At 39.3% G+C, this 16517-nt stretch overlaps 2 protein-coding genes across 10 annotated transcripts in view; one reads left to right on the top strand and one right to left on the bottom strand.

Annotated features, from left to right (window-relative positions):
- FERMT2 (FERM domain containing kindlin 2) overlaps positions 1 to 16517 on the bottom strand; it is a 68818-nt gene that overhangs the window by 3946 nt on the left and 48355 nt on the right. For 3 of the 6 annotated variants that reach the window (XM_080684575.1, XM_080684577.1, XM_080684574.1), the window contains exons 5-13: positions 16238 to 16270; positions 15710 to 15935; positions 15498 to 15600; positions 13936 to 14043; positions 9926 to 10060; positions 9196 to 9245; positions 6896 to 7020; positions 1845 to 1951; positions 1518 to 1739 (exon numbers count right to left, since the gene is read on the bottom strand). In XM_080684575.1, coding sequence (XP_080540701.1) covers positions 1518 to 1739; positions 1845 to 1951; positions 6896 to 7020; positions 9196 to 9245; positions 9926 to 10060; positions 13936 to 14043; positions 15498 to 15600; positions 15710 to 15935; positions 16238 to 16270 — 1109 coding nt within the window. The remainder of the gene's footprint in view (positions 1 to 1517; positions 1740 to 1844; positions 1952 to 6895; positions 7021 to 9195; positions 9246 to 9925; positions 10061 to 13935; positions 14044 to 15497; positions 15601 to 15709; positions 15936 to 16237; positions 16271 to 16517) is intronic. The other 3 variants (XM_080684578.1, XM_080684576.1, XM_080684579.1) reach the window with 1 other exon arrangement.
- STYX (serine/threonine/tyrosine interacting protein) overlaps positions 1 to 16517 on the top strand; it is a 204035-nt gene that overhangs the window by 141140 nt on the left and 46378 nt on the right. The gene's annotated exons all lie outside the window — the stretch shown is intronic.

Below are 16517 nucleotides of genomic sequence, written 5' to 3'. Positions count from 1 at the left end.
TCCTTAACTACGATCACACACATATTGCCATCCTGCCAGTTAAGGACAGTCAAACATCCAGTGTTGAGAACTTTTCAAAGTGAAAACCTACCATTTAAAAAATTTCTAAGAAAACGATACCTAAACCAAAATTTGGCTGTTTTGATAACTATACTTTAAGATCCTTATCCACTGATACTTGATAGTGAAAATAAGATTGCTAAGATTTGAATTTATTCATTGCCTTTGAAGGCAAATGAATCTACTTTCTGAAACAAGTTTCTTTTCAAATAATCTTAAAATGAAATTACTAAGAATAAAAATAAGTAAATTAGTATTTGATTCACTTTGCCTTTTAATTTACAATCTACATTCCACAAAGCTCCCCAGGGCAGCATTTCCTCCATTCCTTAATACTCCCACATCGTAGGACTGTGGGATAAACAATTTCCATGTAGCTTACACAACCTCAGAAACCTAAAGAAATACTTGGGTGATTAAAACTCCCGAACATTTTAAATTTCTACTTAAGTGACATTAGACTCATATGATAAGCATTATATTTAAAGTTAAGAACTACTAATTGTTCTGGGCCTTTTCAGTAATGTTTCCAAATTATTTCTTAAAAGATCAAAGTGATACTAGATAAAAATATTTATTTTAAAGATCTTCACTCCCCACCCCCACCCTCCAAACTGAAGCTTTTCCTTTTATGGCAGGATGTTTGGTGTAGAGAACACTGGGGTTATCCCAAGTGAAATTCCCCTGCAAGAAACCTTTTTATGTTGTTTCCGAAGAACCATTTTCCTAAATAGCAATCCTTTTATAGTATTAATTTCCAGGAAAGGAATTCTAAACAAAGTGAACAAAAGCAGTAAATTTCAAGGAAAATTTGCCAAATATTGCCATTTTATGCAAATCTTGGTTAGGTTTTGACTGTTAATGTTTAGAAAAGATGATGTTTAAATGTAGACGATCTCTACCTTGTAAAATTTACTTCCAAAGCTGGAAAAGTCAACGTCAGCAGCAAAAAGAGTCAATATAGCTTTTGGTGGGAAATGAATCCACTGCATGAATTCAGGAACACAAAGCATTAAGGCCGTATTTAATTCCTGTTAACACAGTGGTTTCCTCAAGTCGTTTAGAATAAATATACTCCCAACTATTCCACCTCATTATCTGTCATATTAAGATGATAAAGGTAACAGTGCTCGCTTTGGCAGCACATATACTAAAACTGGAACGATATAGAGAAGATTAGCACGGCCCCTGTGCAAGGATGACATGCAAATTCGTGAAGTGTTACATATTTAAAAAAAAATTAGAAAAATGATAAAGGTATTTTTTTAAATTATCAATTTAAACTGACTGAAAGCTATTTATTTCCAATTTTATATACTAACCACCTGGTGACACTTAGACTTCCAATTAAGACTAAAAAGTTTTGTGTAAGAGGAGAAATTAAATTTAAAGTATGTGCACAAAATTGTAAAATCAACCAGTAGAAAGTGGTAGCTGGAATAAAATGAATCAAGTACCTGCTTGTTCTTGTACTTTTTTAGGTAGCGAGGGGACACCAAGCACTCAGGATTTATATCCGTTGTGATCTGCTCTGGTATTAACTGAGGATCTGGGTTTAAATGCTGCATCTTCAGAAAGGAAAGAATATTCTGAACTTCCAGGTTGTAAGAACTGTCCGCCATGGTCTTGCCCTTGGAGGCCAATCTGCAGGCTGCCATCCAGTGGGCGTACTGCTTTTCCTGTTGAAAAGGAATACCGAGGTCTGAGCAGGATGTCAGGATGGGTCCTTTGCACATAAAACGTAAGGATGACTGGATAATTCACTAAGGAACTGGAAAACTCACATTGTCACAACGAAGCCAAATTTCATTCATGCCCTCTGCAACTGGGATCAGGAGTTTGATGTTAAATTTTTGGCCTGAAATGTTTACATCTGGGGTGACTTCACATCCTGTAAAAAAAAAATAGTAATTATTAAAATAGTTAAATTTACTTTTAAGAAATCCCAAGCCAATACAGAGATCCCTCATCTTATGGCATCATCTTATCATGTAGAATTTTGCTGTTGTGGAATCTATAAATCAGGGAATGAATTTTTTTTAAAATATATTTTATTGATATTTTACAGAGAGGAAGGGAGAAGACTAGAGAGTTAGAAAGATCGATGAGAGAGAAACATCGATCAGCTGTCTCCTGCACACCTCCTACTGGGGATGTGCCTGCAACCAAGGTACATGCCCTTGGCCAGAATCGAACCTGGGACCTTTCAGTCCGCAGGCTGACGCTCTATCCACTGAGCCAAACCAGCTAGGGCAGGGAATGAATTCTTTATGCCCAGGGATTTTGTTTGGATGGAGCAGAATCAGAGAGATCTAATCCAGAGAGGCAATGGCTCAGAGGTTGTGGCCTCACAATCCACAAACCTGACTGAGAAGGAAAGGGTCCTACTGAAAAGACATGACCAAAAACCACAACTTGCACTCCAACAAGTTTTGATATGTGTTGTTTTAGCATCATTCAGTTCTTTGAATCTTAAGTTATTTGGGATTTCTGTTTCTAAATGTATAGGAGTTTTAAAATACCGTTCTTTAATTATTTTCTAACTTAATTGTGTTTGGGTTAGAAAAAAAATGACTTTTATTCTGCCTTGAAAGTGTGTGAGGGGGATTAGCCAGTTCCAGCTAGAGTCCTATACGGAGCCTCTTCAGAGGCCTGATTCAACTCGTTTAAGCATTAGCTGGTAGCTTTCCAGGAGAAAACACAGGTTTATTGAACATATACCCAGTTAGATAATGGGGTATTGGTCGGCATAAACAATTAGTGACCAGTGTAATATAGTGGAGAGGAGCTTTCTCTACCATTTAATAATTATGACCAATTTACTTAACATTCCTAAGCCCAAAATTTCTGCCTTTACCTCACAGGGATTCTGTAGGGATAAGTCAGACAATGTACATGTTAAAGCTCGCTAGAGGGAATTCCAGCTGTACTGAGTTCACGTCTCTCTGTCAGAGCACATATCAAGACTGTGGGTTCGATTCCTATGCAGGAGACAACAGATCGATGTTTCTCTCTCCCCCCGCCCACTTCCTCTATCTAAAATCAATTTTTTTAAAAAAGGTGTCCTTGTTTCCTACTTACTTCTCAATAACTATGACTTTGACTTTGACTCTCACACTCAAAACTGCTGAATATGTTCTTAATCAAGGCCACCACTCCATGTGGCTAAATCCTATGGAAGCTAACTATCTTTTCTGTAGCATCTGATGCTGAGTTACTGTGTCTTTTTTGAATCAACTTTTATCTTAGCTTCTACTGTGTATTATTTCTATAATCTTACACTTTTTTGTTTCCTGTATGAGCTTTTCTTCCTTTACTATGTACTGTCCCTTAAAAATGAGTCTTCCGCAGGTTCTGTTCTTAGCCTTCTTATATTTTAGACAGTCATTCCAATGGCTACATTTACCATTCATGCTAATTGCTACCATAGCAGTATCTGCAGCATGGATCTCTCCCATGATCCAATGGCCTACAGGTTATCTCCAAAAAGATATCCCACAAATACCTCAAATTTATTTATTTATTATTATTTTTAATCCTCATCCGAGGACATTTTCATTGATTTTTAGAGAGGGAAAAGAAAGAGAAAGGGAGAAACATCCATGTGAGAAACATTGATCAGCTGCTTCCTACACGCTCCCGGAATAGACCTGGGGATCAAACCCGCAACCTAAGTCTGTGCCCTGACTGAGAATCGAACCTGCAACCTTTCGGTGTATGGGACAATGCTCCTACTGACTGAGCCACACCAGCCAGGGCAAAGTACCTCAAATTTAACATATCCCAAAATTAAACTCATCTCTTCCCCATCTCAGTAACACCCTATCCACCTAACCGCACAAGCTAGAAACAAGTCCTTTCCCTCTGGCCCCGCCCAAGTAAATCACCTCGTCTATGGATTGAACTTCCTCAGTATTTACTGAATTTGTACCCTTTCTGCATCCGTACTGATAGCCTTAACTTGGATCACTAGCACTATCTGAAATTATTCCTCTAAACTGCAGCCAATATAAATATGATGGATGCTGTCACTTCAGGTCAATTTTTCAGTGGCACTTCATTGCTGCCAGTTTAAGAAACAATCTCCTTAACATTTTTATCCACTAATTCTTGCCAACTCCTCCTAATTCCTCTCATGTTAGCAGAACCCGGTTCAACAGCTGTTAGGAAGTATCCATCTCCTGATGACATTCTGCATCCCAGCTTTTCTCCAGGCACTTTTTACACCCGTCTCTGCCTGGAAGGCTCTTTTTCCAGCCCCCTCCTTCCTTCCCCAGATCTGAGTTTTCTCTTTTGGATCCTAAGTCCCCTATGAATTCTTTCCTAATTCTCTCCACCATTCCTGAAGACTAACTGAAACAATACCCTTACCCGCTTTGACCTGTTACTTAATTTTTAAAGTACTAGTTACTGCCTCAATTGTAATAGTTTATCTTCCCAACATGCTCTAGACATCTTGAGGGCTGGGACTACTATTTGTTCTTGCTCATGTTTCAATAGTACCCAGCAGTTTGTGGCACAGGGGTTCAATTCATATTTGCTAAACTGAATTTATTTATTTTTTAAATACATTTTTATTGATTTCAGAAAGGAAGGGAGAGATAGAAACATCAATGATGAGAAAGAATCATTGATCGGCTGCCTCCTGCACGCCCCACACTGGGGATCGAGCCCACAACCCGGGCATGTGCCCTGACTGGGAATTGAACCATGACCTCCTGGTTCATAGGTCGATGCTCAACCACTGAGCCACGCCAGCGGGCTAAACTGAATTTTTTTAGAACTTTGCATTTTATATCTCTCAGGGGCCTTAGACCATCTAGTCCAGTGGTCGGCAAACTCATTCGTCAACAGAGCGGCAAACCGCGGCTCGCGAGCCGCATGTGGCTTGCGAGCCGCAGTTTGCCGACCACTGATCTAGTCCAACAGATTCATTTCTCAGAGGGAGATACTGAGGTCCACATAGATTATTTTTTCCAAAACCACCGGGTTTGCTTAGTGGCGGGGCAGAGCCTTGGCCATTGGGTTCTCTAGTGTGATCTTCCTCGGTGTGAGGTGCCGGCAAAGTGCTCCTTTGGGAGAGGTGGGAGAAGAACACCTTGTGAGCTGTTCTCCACACCAGGACTTGACTTTTCAGTCATTCCGGGAGAAGGCTGAGGATATAACAGGGACAGAAAGGGCAGAGGCCAGAAGACAGAGCTAGTCTCTGATTCAGGAGTGGATAATCTGAGCCGAGCCTGGGCAGCTCAGGAGGTGAGCCAGAAGAAAGCTAAAACGGATTCCGAGTAACAAACACTGGTTGAGACCCAAAGTTAAATTCATGTGACTAAGAGAGAAAGGCAGGGAGACTAATGAAAAGTTTTAGGAAAATTACAGAATTCCAACCCTCGGGCATAGCCGTCTTCTCCCCAAGACAGAGGTTTTCTATTTTTATTTTTTTATTTTTACAATGCATATAACTATAAAAACAGTTCAGGTAACTACTGGGCAAATACAGATAAAGTAGAGATTTGGGAAATTTTGTTAAAATATACTAACAATACCCTAACGTTCAACATACTAAAAAAAGATCAGGAAAAACACATCTGTATTTTAAGTGATAAGTGAAATTATTTGGGGAATCATTTCTGTGAAATGAATTAGGAGACCTTTTCCTTTGCTGCCTTTGTCCAAGTTGCCTTACGTATAACAAATGTACATGTAAAATGCATCCCTAGGCTGGGCTGATAGGAATAACCAACTCCCCGAACACTTCAGAACTGGCCTCCCAGGGGAGTGCAGCTGCACTGCAATCCAGGAGCTGGGAGCCGGGAGCTGAGCAGCGTTGGTCCAGCGCCTGCCGCTCCCCACTCCTTCCTCAGCTCTGCCTCTCCAATCCTTTACTTTGCTGGGAACTCAAGGCTCATGCGAATGCGTATGTTTAGAATCTAGAAATAGTCTGGAAAATGCATGCTAGTTTTCTAGCCTTTGTTGTAAAGAGTACGGAGCAGTGAGGAGCCGATCTACGGCCTCCTTTACCAAGCATGCTGGTGCCGCGGGTGTAGACGGTCCCCGACTTACAATGGCTCCACTTAAAATGATTTTTTGACTTTATGATAGTGTGAAAGCAATATGCACGCAGGAGAAACTGTACTTCAAATTTGGAATTTTGATTTTTCCCGGGCTGGTGATATGCAGAATGATCAGAATGATACTCTGTCTCGATGCTGGGCAGCGCTGCAGCTCCCAGTCATAGGATCACCAGGGTACAACACGATTGGCTGCAGTACACTATGTTGCCAGTGGTTGGTTTGTTTGTTTTGTTTTTGGGGGGGATGTACTGTGTTCTGAGCATTTTTAAGGTGGTCTAGGCTAAGCTATGATGTTCAGTACATTAGGTGTATAAATGCATTTTCAACTTACGACGGGTTTATCTGAGTGGTTCCCAGGGGTACAGCTTCCTAGAGGAAGTGGTATCTGAACTGGAAGTGAGCCAGGTGGCTTTAGTGAACAACATCACATTAAGAGCGGCTCATCAAGAATCTACAAGACTAGGAGGAGGCCCTACAGAGAAGTCACAGCATGAGGCAAACAGGTGTCCTCCAGCTGCAGAAGCAGCCGGCGAACCTGGAGAGGAAATTCTCCTTCCACCTGAACCAGCGCTCCAATCAGGTGAGAGGTGAAGAAGGAGCAACAGAAATAGTCTAAGACGAGAACGAAGTTTTATATAGATATATATATATGTATGTAAGGAGTGCAGAAACTGCTGAAAAACTTTTCCTCCCAGCAAAATGTAGGGTATTGAATATTAGCTAAGAGATATTCTACCACCAGCAGTGGTCATCCCAACGCTTACCTCTGAGGTTCATCTGATGAGCGGGTGTGCCACTGGATTCTTCTTTGCTCTTGTAGCAAGAAATAGATGTATCTTTAAAGGTGCACCAATATTGCTTATAACCTTTTAGAGTCAGCTTTTTTGGCCTGTGTGTCAAATGGAATGAAATAACGTTATCAATGCTTTGTTTCAGCACCAAGCTTCACAATGTTAAAAGTCTAAGGCCAGGTTTTACATCTCCTGAATCAGTTCCCCTTGGCCAGTGTGTTCTATCCAATCCTGCTGTTCCTGATTTGCACCTTTGCTCCCAATCCATCTGCACGGGAGGACCTCACAAATAGCGAGTGGGCAGAGGAGAAAGACGGCAGGGCCAACATTCTAGAACTCCCATAGTTGTAGCCACCTGTATCACGAGCAGGTCACATGGGAAGGATGGGAAAAGAAAGGTGAAGTAAATGTCAGGAATTGGAAATATCCTAGGTCCTGTAAGTACCCACAGGTTTACGGTGTCTGAGGGCTGCCTTGGAGCCGCTCTGAACGAGCGAGCTTACCTCGCATGACTAAGTGAGGCAAGTGCCTGTGTCTCTCAGGGCTGTAGCTCAAGGGTGACTTTAACTTGCCACCCCCATGTCAAATATAACGAAGACAGGGCAGTCAGGAGGAGAGTAGATAAAGAAAGGTACAGGTAGATGAAAAAGGTGTACAAATGGCAAAGAAGGCAGGGGAGAGGCAGCAGCATCTGAAATCATACCCTTATTTCAGAAATGTTATGTATGTTGAACTATTTGATATTTAGCTACAGCAAATGTTTTATTCCATGATATTATATTATACTAGAGGCCCAGCGCACGAAATTTGTGCATGGGCTGTGTGTGTGTGTGTCCCTCAGCCCAGCCTGCACTCTCTCCAAACTGGGACCCCTCGAGGGATGTCCAACTGCCCGTTTAGGCACGCTCCTGGTTGGATCGGGCCTAAACGGACAGTCGGACATCCCTCTCACAATCCAGGACTACTGGCTTCCAACCACTTGCCTGCCTGCCTTCCTGATTGCCCCCAACTGCTTCTGCCTGCCAGCCTGATCACCCTCTAACCACTCTCCTGCCAGCCTGATCGACGCCTAACTGATCCCCTGCCAGCCTGATTGCCCCTAACTGCCCTCCCCTGCCAGCCTGATCACCCCCTAACCACTCCCCTGCCAGCCTGATCGACGCCTAACTGCTCCCCTGCCGGCCCGATTGCCCCTAACTGCCCTCCCCTGCCAGCCTGGTTGCCCCTAACTGCCCTCCCCTGCTGTCCCAGTAACCCCTAACTGCCCCCCTCTGCCGGCCCGGTCCCCTGCAGGCCTGGTCCCTCCCAACTGCCCTCCCCTGCTGGCCTGGTCCCCCCCAAAATGCCCTTCTCTGCCAGCCTGGACACCCCCAACTGCCCTCCCTTGCAGGCCTGGTCCCTCCCAACTGCCCTCCCCTGCTGGCCTGATCGCCCACAACTGCCCTCCCCTGCTTGCCATCTTGTGGCGGCCATCTTGTGTGTCGGAGTGACAGTCAATTTGCATATTACTCTTTTATTAGATAGGATTCCACACCCCTCCTTTCCTCTGCCTTAATGCCTAGCTCTCGTGATTCTGTGAAATATGTCTAGATTGTTTAAAAGTCTAACAGCCAGCATGGCTTAGTGGTTGAGCATCGACCTATGAACCAGGAGGTCATGGTTTGATTCCTGGTCAAGGCACATGCCTGGGTTGTGGGCTCGATCTCAGTGTGGAGTGTGCAGGAGGCAGCTGATCAATGATCTTCTCTCATCGTTGATGTTTCCATCTCTCCCTCCCTCTCCTTTCCTCTCTGAAATCAATAAAAATATATTTAACAAAATAAAATAAAAGTCTAGATTAGGTAACATACACTGAAACCTTAATTATAAAATGTTCCATGAAAAAATGAATAGAATTCAACAGAATCTAGGGCTCAAGGAAATAACTGGCAGTAACGGTTCATTATATACTACTCTTTTGCCTAGACTAGTTGCTTTATACTGATATATCACTGTACATTTCACAATCTACATATTGCAACCTAGGTTATAGTCTTTTTTATTTCATTTTTTTGCCTTAAGAAAAATATTTACCAGATAAAACAACATAATGAGTATTGTGATTTTAAGTTGATAAAAATGGTTAGTTCTCCTCATTATAATGCAGTGTTCTATTTGGTAAGTGCTTTTACAGAATGACTGGCCAAACATAAATTTCAATAATGTGAATATAACTATAAAACTGACATTTATTATTCATTAATATTTGCAATCCCTCCATTTTGTGTACTTACTTGAAAACTTTAATGTAGTCAGCAAGTTCAGGAATTGAAGTAATGTCACCCTAGGGAAAGAATTTAATCATTTCTTTTTCTTATTTTCCTTCAAATGAGAAACTCTAATATTTGGTATCTGATATCAAGAACCAGTTTACTTAATAAACAAAATTACTTAAAATACAGATTACAATGATTTTAAAGATACAATTGTATTATATGGTCATATAGTACAAAGGCATTTTTAAATGTCATAAAAAGCTAATAAAATCTGATCAAATGGCAATTTATATAACCCACAAGAATACATTGTTGATTCTAATGCACCTAAAACTGTTTGTGGAAATTTTATAAATCCTAACAGCCCGAGGTAAGTGTTTCTTATATAACTAATTCCTAAGTTTTAAAGCCATAAAACCAAACTTAACATCTGAAAAATTTCCTCTCTTCTTTTTGTACTATTTCAAATTTGGAGGGCACTAAATGGATTTATCCATGACTTGAGATTAACTTCTCCTCTGCAGAAATGTTCTACTACTACTTGTAAGAGAATGTGCAGAGTATCAGAAGATCTGTAGCTTTATTGGAGGCACAATATTAATTTTAAAAGTTTCTGAAACACTGATGTCTGAACTCTCTAAAGCATTAAATATTTCTCTACATCCCCCTAATACTTCATGAGAACCTAAACTGACAAAAAGGTAAGCATCATTCAAAGTAAATTAGTTGGTTGAAAGATTCACCCTACCAGAATTGTTGATGTTTTACCCCCTTCCAAAGTAATCTCCAGGTCTGAAAGGGCAGCATCAACTTCATCAACTTCTTTGTCACTGTTGTTCAAATGATTCTCTGATGTCATGATTGACAGCTTATTGATGTGATACTGAAACCAGAAATGACATTTTACTTAAATGACTGTTCTAAATGTAAAACTTGAAAATTAGATTATTACCTACAGCTATAGTGAATGCTTTTCATCACCTAATTTGAAAAGATAAACGTACACAGGAACTAGAATGGTAGGGAAATAAAGGGCATGGCACCGGAAATCAAAGCCCTAAGTCTGCTAATAAATACTTATCCAAAAGAATAGGGTATTTGTGCATATTCAAATAAATTCATGGGAGGCCTAGGCCTTAAGAGTATTAACACATCCTTCACTAAGATCTACACAGCAGAGATTTTTGACTTCCCCCCGCCCACTGCACTATTTATTCCCTGAACAGGGCCTGGAACCAATAAATACTGAATGAACAGAATATGCATAAGGCCATTTGTAGAAATAACATTGATTACCTTATAATCACACTATTACCCAGAGAGGGAAAGTTAGTTATCAGGATCATATTGAAAGCTAAAGCTGCACTTTCCCCCTTCCTTAATTCAATGCTGAAAATATGCCCAGAGGGAGATGCTGTTTATATTGTTACATAAGAATGATAAGACAATGTTTACCACACATAAATACTGACATATACACATGTATACACATGAGTAGTGATAACAATCCTTTATGTAAACAGAAAAATCTTTGGGTATAGCATTACTAGTCATGATTTTAAATACACTTAGGTGAGTGACTTAGAACAACTATTACTGATTGATTACATTTTGATGTTAAACCTTACAAGTAAACAGAACCTTAAACCCCTTAATCAGTTACCTTTCAAAGCCCTAAGTAGCACTCCAAATGTCTGAAGTATATTCACAGCATATAATCTGTTCGTGGGAACATTTAATGAATGAATCTGAGGCCAATTATCAATGTTCTTTTATATTTTAAGATTTAGTGAATCAGTAATGAAAAGTCTGTGGTTATGCCTTCAGTTGTGCTGAAATGAGATCCTTACAGTGGTCGGAACTTTCAAGTTCACAAACCATGGAGAATAAGGTAGGCTGAGGCTCTCACAGGCAGTGGCCTCAAACGTCAGAATATAATAAGAATCATGTGGAGAGCTGGTTAAAAATGTAGATTCTTTGCTTTACTCCCAGAGATTCCGATTCAGTTAATCTGGGTGGGGTTCAGCTGGAATCTGCAGTTTTACTAAGTGCCTTAGGTGATTCTGATGCAACAGTTCTTCGATTAAATGCTTTAAAAACAAAGTGGTGTCCTGAACAGGTGGTGCAGTTGGTTGGAGCATCGTCCCGTGCCATCAAAAAGTTGCAGATTCGATCCTAGTCAGGGCACATACCCAGGTTGCAGGTTTGATCCCTGGTCGGGGAGTGTGTGGGAGGCAGCTGATGTTTTTCTCTCTCCCTCCTTCTCTCTAAAAACCATTTTAAACAACAAAAAAACCAGTGTTACTAACTACTTCATTTTTTATCCACAGCTTCTTACTTGAATTACTTTTTCTTTTTACACCACAAGGAACCAGAAGCCCCGAAAACAGAACAGTTCAGAGTGTAGGCTATGTATGAAATAAACAGTAGGCATCTCTTTGCCATACTTTCAAAGTTTCCCCTTCTGATACCGGATGGCTATCTCAAGCCTTCAGGTCAGTCTCTGGGAAGACTTCTAACAACTCAAGGATTTGTAGTATTAAATTCTCTCATTAAATCTAGATTCTAAAATGGCCCGAGAGAGCTGTGCTTGGGGACATTCAGTTTCCACGAATTAAAAATGTATGGTTTCTGAGGTGTTTTTCACTACACTAAAATGGAATATCGCCTGTACACTGGCTTGGGGAAGCTGCAGAATAATCCCATTTCTGTGACAATATGTGTTGGAATCCGCCCATTGTCCTCACTAGCAGAGAGGTGTGGACAAGGAACCCAGAAGGCTAGTCAACCTTGAAGTTCTGAAAGGTCAGAGCCAACCACCCACTGTTTAGTTGAGACAATGGTAGCTAAAGCAACCTCCACCTTTTAGTTTTATGTAAATCCTTGCTGATTGGCTATTATTGGAATTGCCTGCCTAAGGACTATGGGTGTATCCCATAGTCTTAATAAAAGGGATAGCAAGGCCAGAGCGGGTGAAGTCCTTCCCCTTGAGTTGGGCTCCCGCCTGGCCCCCAATATTTCCAAATTAATATTTTCTAGTATCTTTCATTTGCGTGCGGCCTCCTCCAGAGCCCGAACCCCGAACCTGAACCCTGAACCATGCGGGTCGTGTGGGGGACACTCGCAACTGGCAGCCCAACATAGGGCACTTGCAAATATGTCTAGGAATACTCATTCAACAAATACTTTTTGAGCACCTACTATGTGCTAAACACTATAATATGTTGGCTTTTAAAAAGAATGCATTACCTATATATAAAAACGCCTAAGCGACGGAACAACTGGCCGACCAGTCGCTATGATGCACACTGACCACCAGCGGGCAGATGCTCAATGCAGGAGCTGCCCCCTGGTGGTCAGTGCACTCCCACAGCCAACCTCCTGTGGCCCCTCCCTCCACCGGCCCCAATCGTCCCAAACGCTGGCCAGGCCGAGGGACCCCACCCATCCACGAATTCATGCACTGGGCCTCTAGTTTTTACAATAAAAAGACAAAAGGAAATACGACAAAAAAAAAAAAAAATCTGTAGTTTCCCCCGTATATTTTACATGTATTATTATTCTGTCATTGACAAAATCCTCACTGAAAAATTACAAGCCCACATTCTAAGCAAGAAAGATGTAGGTAGAAAGTCATAGCCAAATGAGGGACTTTCAAAATAAAATAGCTCCAGAATTTAATTCAAGAAATTCTTCAGACAGTCTGTATCACATCCAAAGGCACAATAGAAGAGTCTTAACTACTCTCCAGAAAATATCTGATTAATTCATCTGTCATCACAGATTTTCCTTTTCTGGGCTTCATTTCCATTGTCTTCTTTCATCATGTAAACTACAAAGAAATTAGCTGATCTTCCTCTCTAATGGGTAATTTTTGAGTCTTAACTAGAAAACTTTTCTAAGTGCACAGAAGCATTTGGGATATTGAGAGCATTTTTGTGTTCTAAGGGGAAAAATCATAGTGAAAACTTTTCATAACAAAATACAATTTTGATTATTGCATTAATCAATACTTTAGGTGAAATCAGAATTCCACCATATCTAAGAACATTTACTGAAGCCTTACTCAGGTATCAGAAATATAAGAAAGATTAATCTAGTGGTTAATCAGACCTCAGTGCCTCTAAGAAAGCTGATTTGTGGATGCCACCCAAAAGTTATTTTATCAAAGGGGGTAGCAGTGATGAAGTGGACATGTTTTTAAATAAGCCCTGCTGTAATTATGAAGCAAGTGGTGTGCAAGAACGACATTCAGAAAACCACTGGTTTAATCTGCCTATTTACTCTTAAGGATTATGACTCTAAATACTTACTGATATTTATGTTTAGTTTCACTAATTTTTAAGTTTTTATCTTCTTAAAAGGTGGTATTTCTCCCATAGCCCACTTTACAAATATTATCATCTCCAACTGTTTATGAACTTATGCAAGTAAGCTTCCAGAAATCTGACTTTTAATACAGACTGTTCACAAAGGAAAACTGGACAGTTACCATACATCTGGGATGTTGGAGGATAATTGTTCTCCTACAGGATGCAGAAAAGTAACTATTAAGTATATCACTAAACTCTTACATAAAACAAAATATTAAACAAAATTCATATATTTATTTTGCCTTCCTAAGAGTCTATTCACTTTCTACATAGTAAAAAGTAAACACTATTAAAATGCTACTGGATTAATATGCCACTTGACTATTTAAAAGTGATCGTCGACCCTTTCCCCCACAAATGTCCCATTCACAATACTCTTCACTACCTGCAAAGCTGCAAACATCATCATTTCTTCTTCTGTGCATTCAATTTCTTCTAGGAGAATAGCCCATTTGGCCTGCTCATAAAGCTGATTGATTCTGATTGCATCATACTGCAGCAAAAGAGACACAATTCTTTTATAATATATCACTTTTAATGTTCAAAAGTTTGAAAACTCTGAATATTCACTTTAAAGCTTTACAAGAAAAACAATGTATTTTCTTTTCTGGGATTTTATTCACTAACAAATATGCAATAATAAGAAATAAATATACCTATAGGATTAGAGTATATATCTGCATCTAATTTTGCATTAAAATGGCAATGAAATATGTTAAAAGATTGTTATTCAATATTAAAAATAGATTCTGTATGTTATTTACCAGGGAAACAACCATTAGATATTACATTCCTTAACAAAATCTAACTTGAAGACATTAAAGTAAGGTAAGGATTGCTCTTCCGTATTATTATTGCAACTTGACATGCTACAATATCATAATCAGAGTAAATTATTTCAGGGACGGACATCTTGCTCACTGTAGAAAAGCATAACCAGACAAAATGGTGGGTTCTTGGAAATAGTTATTACTTTAAAATCCAAAATAGAGGGTACATATCTAGACTTGCAGAAAAGATTTACTTACGTTACTGAATTCTATTTAGTTATGTTAATAAAAATTAATAGTAATGTATTGACACAATCTTAGAATGTTAACAAAATACAAAATCCCTTTCCTGCCTCCAGCAAATGTACTTAATGTTCCCAAAATTTTGGTTTTACTAAAATTAGGTATGTTATGGCCTGAAAAGGGACTACAAAGATTTTTTATAGTTCAATATTTTTTACTGTTATACTAGTATAATGAATTATTTAAGCACTTAATAAAAATAACAATATACATTAATATATAGACTTATAATCTAGGCATGAAAAGGATGAGAAGGTAGGCAAGAGACTCCCCTCCCCGCCATGGATGATAGGGAAGCAAAAGATCCAAATCTCTGTGCCATGTCTTTTTTGGGGTAAAATACTCCATATTTTCATGGTAAATTTAAATCTTATCAGGAAAACAAAGTGCTTCAGTAGCAATCAGTTGACAGTAAAAATATATTACAATGTTTGGTCATAAGACAGAAAGACATACAGACTTAAAGAACAATTTTTTTAAGCAACATCTTTGGGTATATAATTAGAAATCAAAGTAATTGAAAAGGTAATCTTTCAGAAATGTTTCTTTTACCTAAAGTGCACTTTAAGAGAGGTATGAAAAAAAATCCAAAACAAACTTTACCAATTCTGTTTCTTTTACCAAATTAGTGCCCTTAAAATACAAATCAACCAAAAATTCAATTATCTTAAAAAAAAAAAGATTTACTTATACTTTCAACCTATTAAAACAATACATTTATTTAAAATACAGATGCCTTTGTCTAATCCTTTGGGTTTTTAGAATTCAAGATTTGCTATTTACAAACATTCCCTTATCCCACCAACTTCTAAAAAACAAGCATCCAAATGAATAAAACAAAAAGGAAAAAGAAATTCCTCTAAACCCTAGGTACCTTTGGATTCAAATCAAAAAAGCTGTAATACTTGAATCGAAGTAGCAAGGCCTCATTTTCCTTCACATCCTGTTCCATGAGCGATCTCGAGGAATCAAGCCACCTGGACAGTTAACAAGGGCAGTGGAACAAAGCAACACACGTTTAGTAAACCATTTCTACCTCTAATCAGATAAAGAATTCTTCAATAGTATGTAGATTTTAAAACTTACCCCTGGTTGATTTTTGCTTTGTCAAGAAGAGCTTGAGGCTTGAACATTTTTGCCAAGATTTCTGGTGATGTGATTGGCTGACTGACAGCAAGTATGCCAGGGTTGCCTTCTGACAAAGCACTGTCACCGAACCACGCAGAAGTCGGTGACAAGGGGCTTCCGTCATGAGCATCGTACGTGGGGGTCATTGTTTTACTATAAAGTCCTGGGCTTGAATATATACTACCTAATAAACAACATGAAAAACAGGTGGTAAGTAAGAAGTACAGAATCTCAGTTTTCAGTAACACATGCAGTAATGGTAAGAAAGCTTAGTACATTACTTTACCTGTCCTGAAAACATGTAAAATTAACTTTAACACTCTACGTGTGTAACATTAGATCATATAATATCAAGGCCAAATGAATAAAATTAAGTTGATGGAAATTCTGGGGGGAAATATCAGTTCAAGAGAATTAGAAGGCAAGTTAAGGATATAGCTAAAGCAGACCAACGTGTTTTCTGTTTTTAATTGTGGCAAGGCTCACCTTTCAGAGGGCCAATGTAAAGAACATCAGTGCCTATGGGAAAGGAAAGAAAGGAATTCAGAAGGTAAAGGAAAGGCAGCAATAGAAGACAGAAACCAAAGAATGAAAATGAAAAGGAAGTGGGAAAAAGAAAAAACAGATTTTTTTCCTAGTGGCAAATCAAAAACTGAAGTACGTATTTCAAGTGGATTTGAGAGTAAAGAACCTTAGAAGATAAAACCTAAGTACATTAAGTTTTCTGTCCAATTAAAAAATTGAAACTGTGCTTTGTTCAAGTGTC

Source organism: Plecotus auritus (genome assembly GCF_963455305.1).
Source record: "Plecotus auritus genome assembly, chromosome: 1".
Classification (NCBI taxonomy): domain Eukaryota; kingdom Metazoa; phylum Chordata; class Mammalia; order Chiroptera; family Vespertilionidae; genus Plecotus; species Plecotus auritus.
This window is presented reverse-complemented; position numbering and strand designations above follow the sequence as displayed.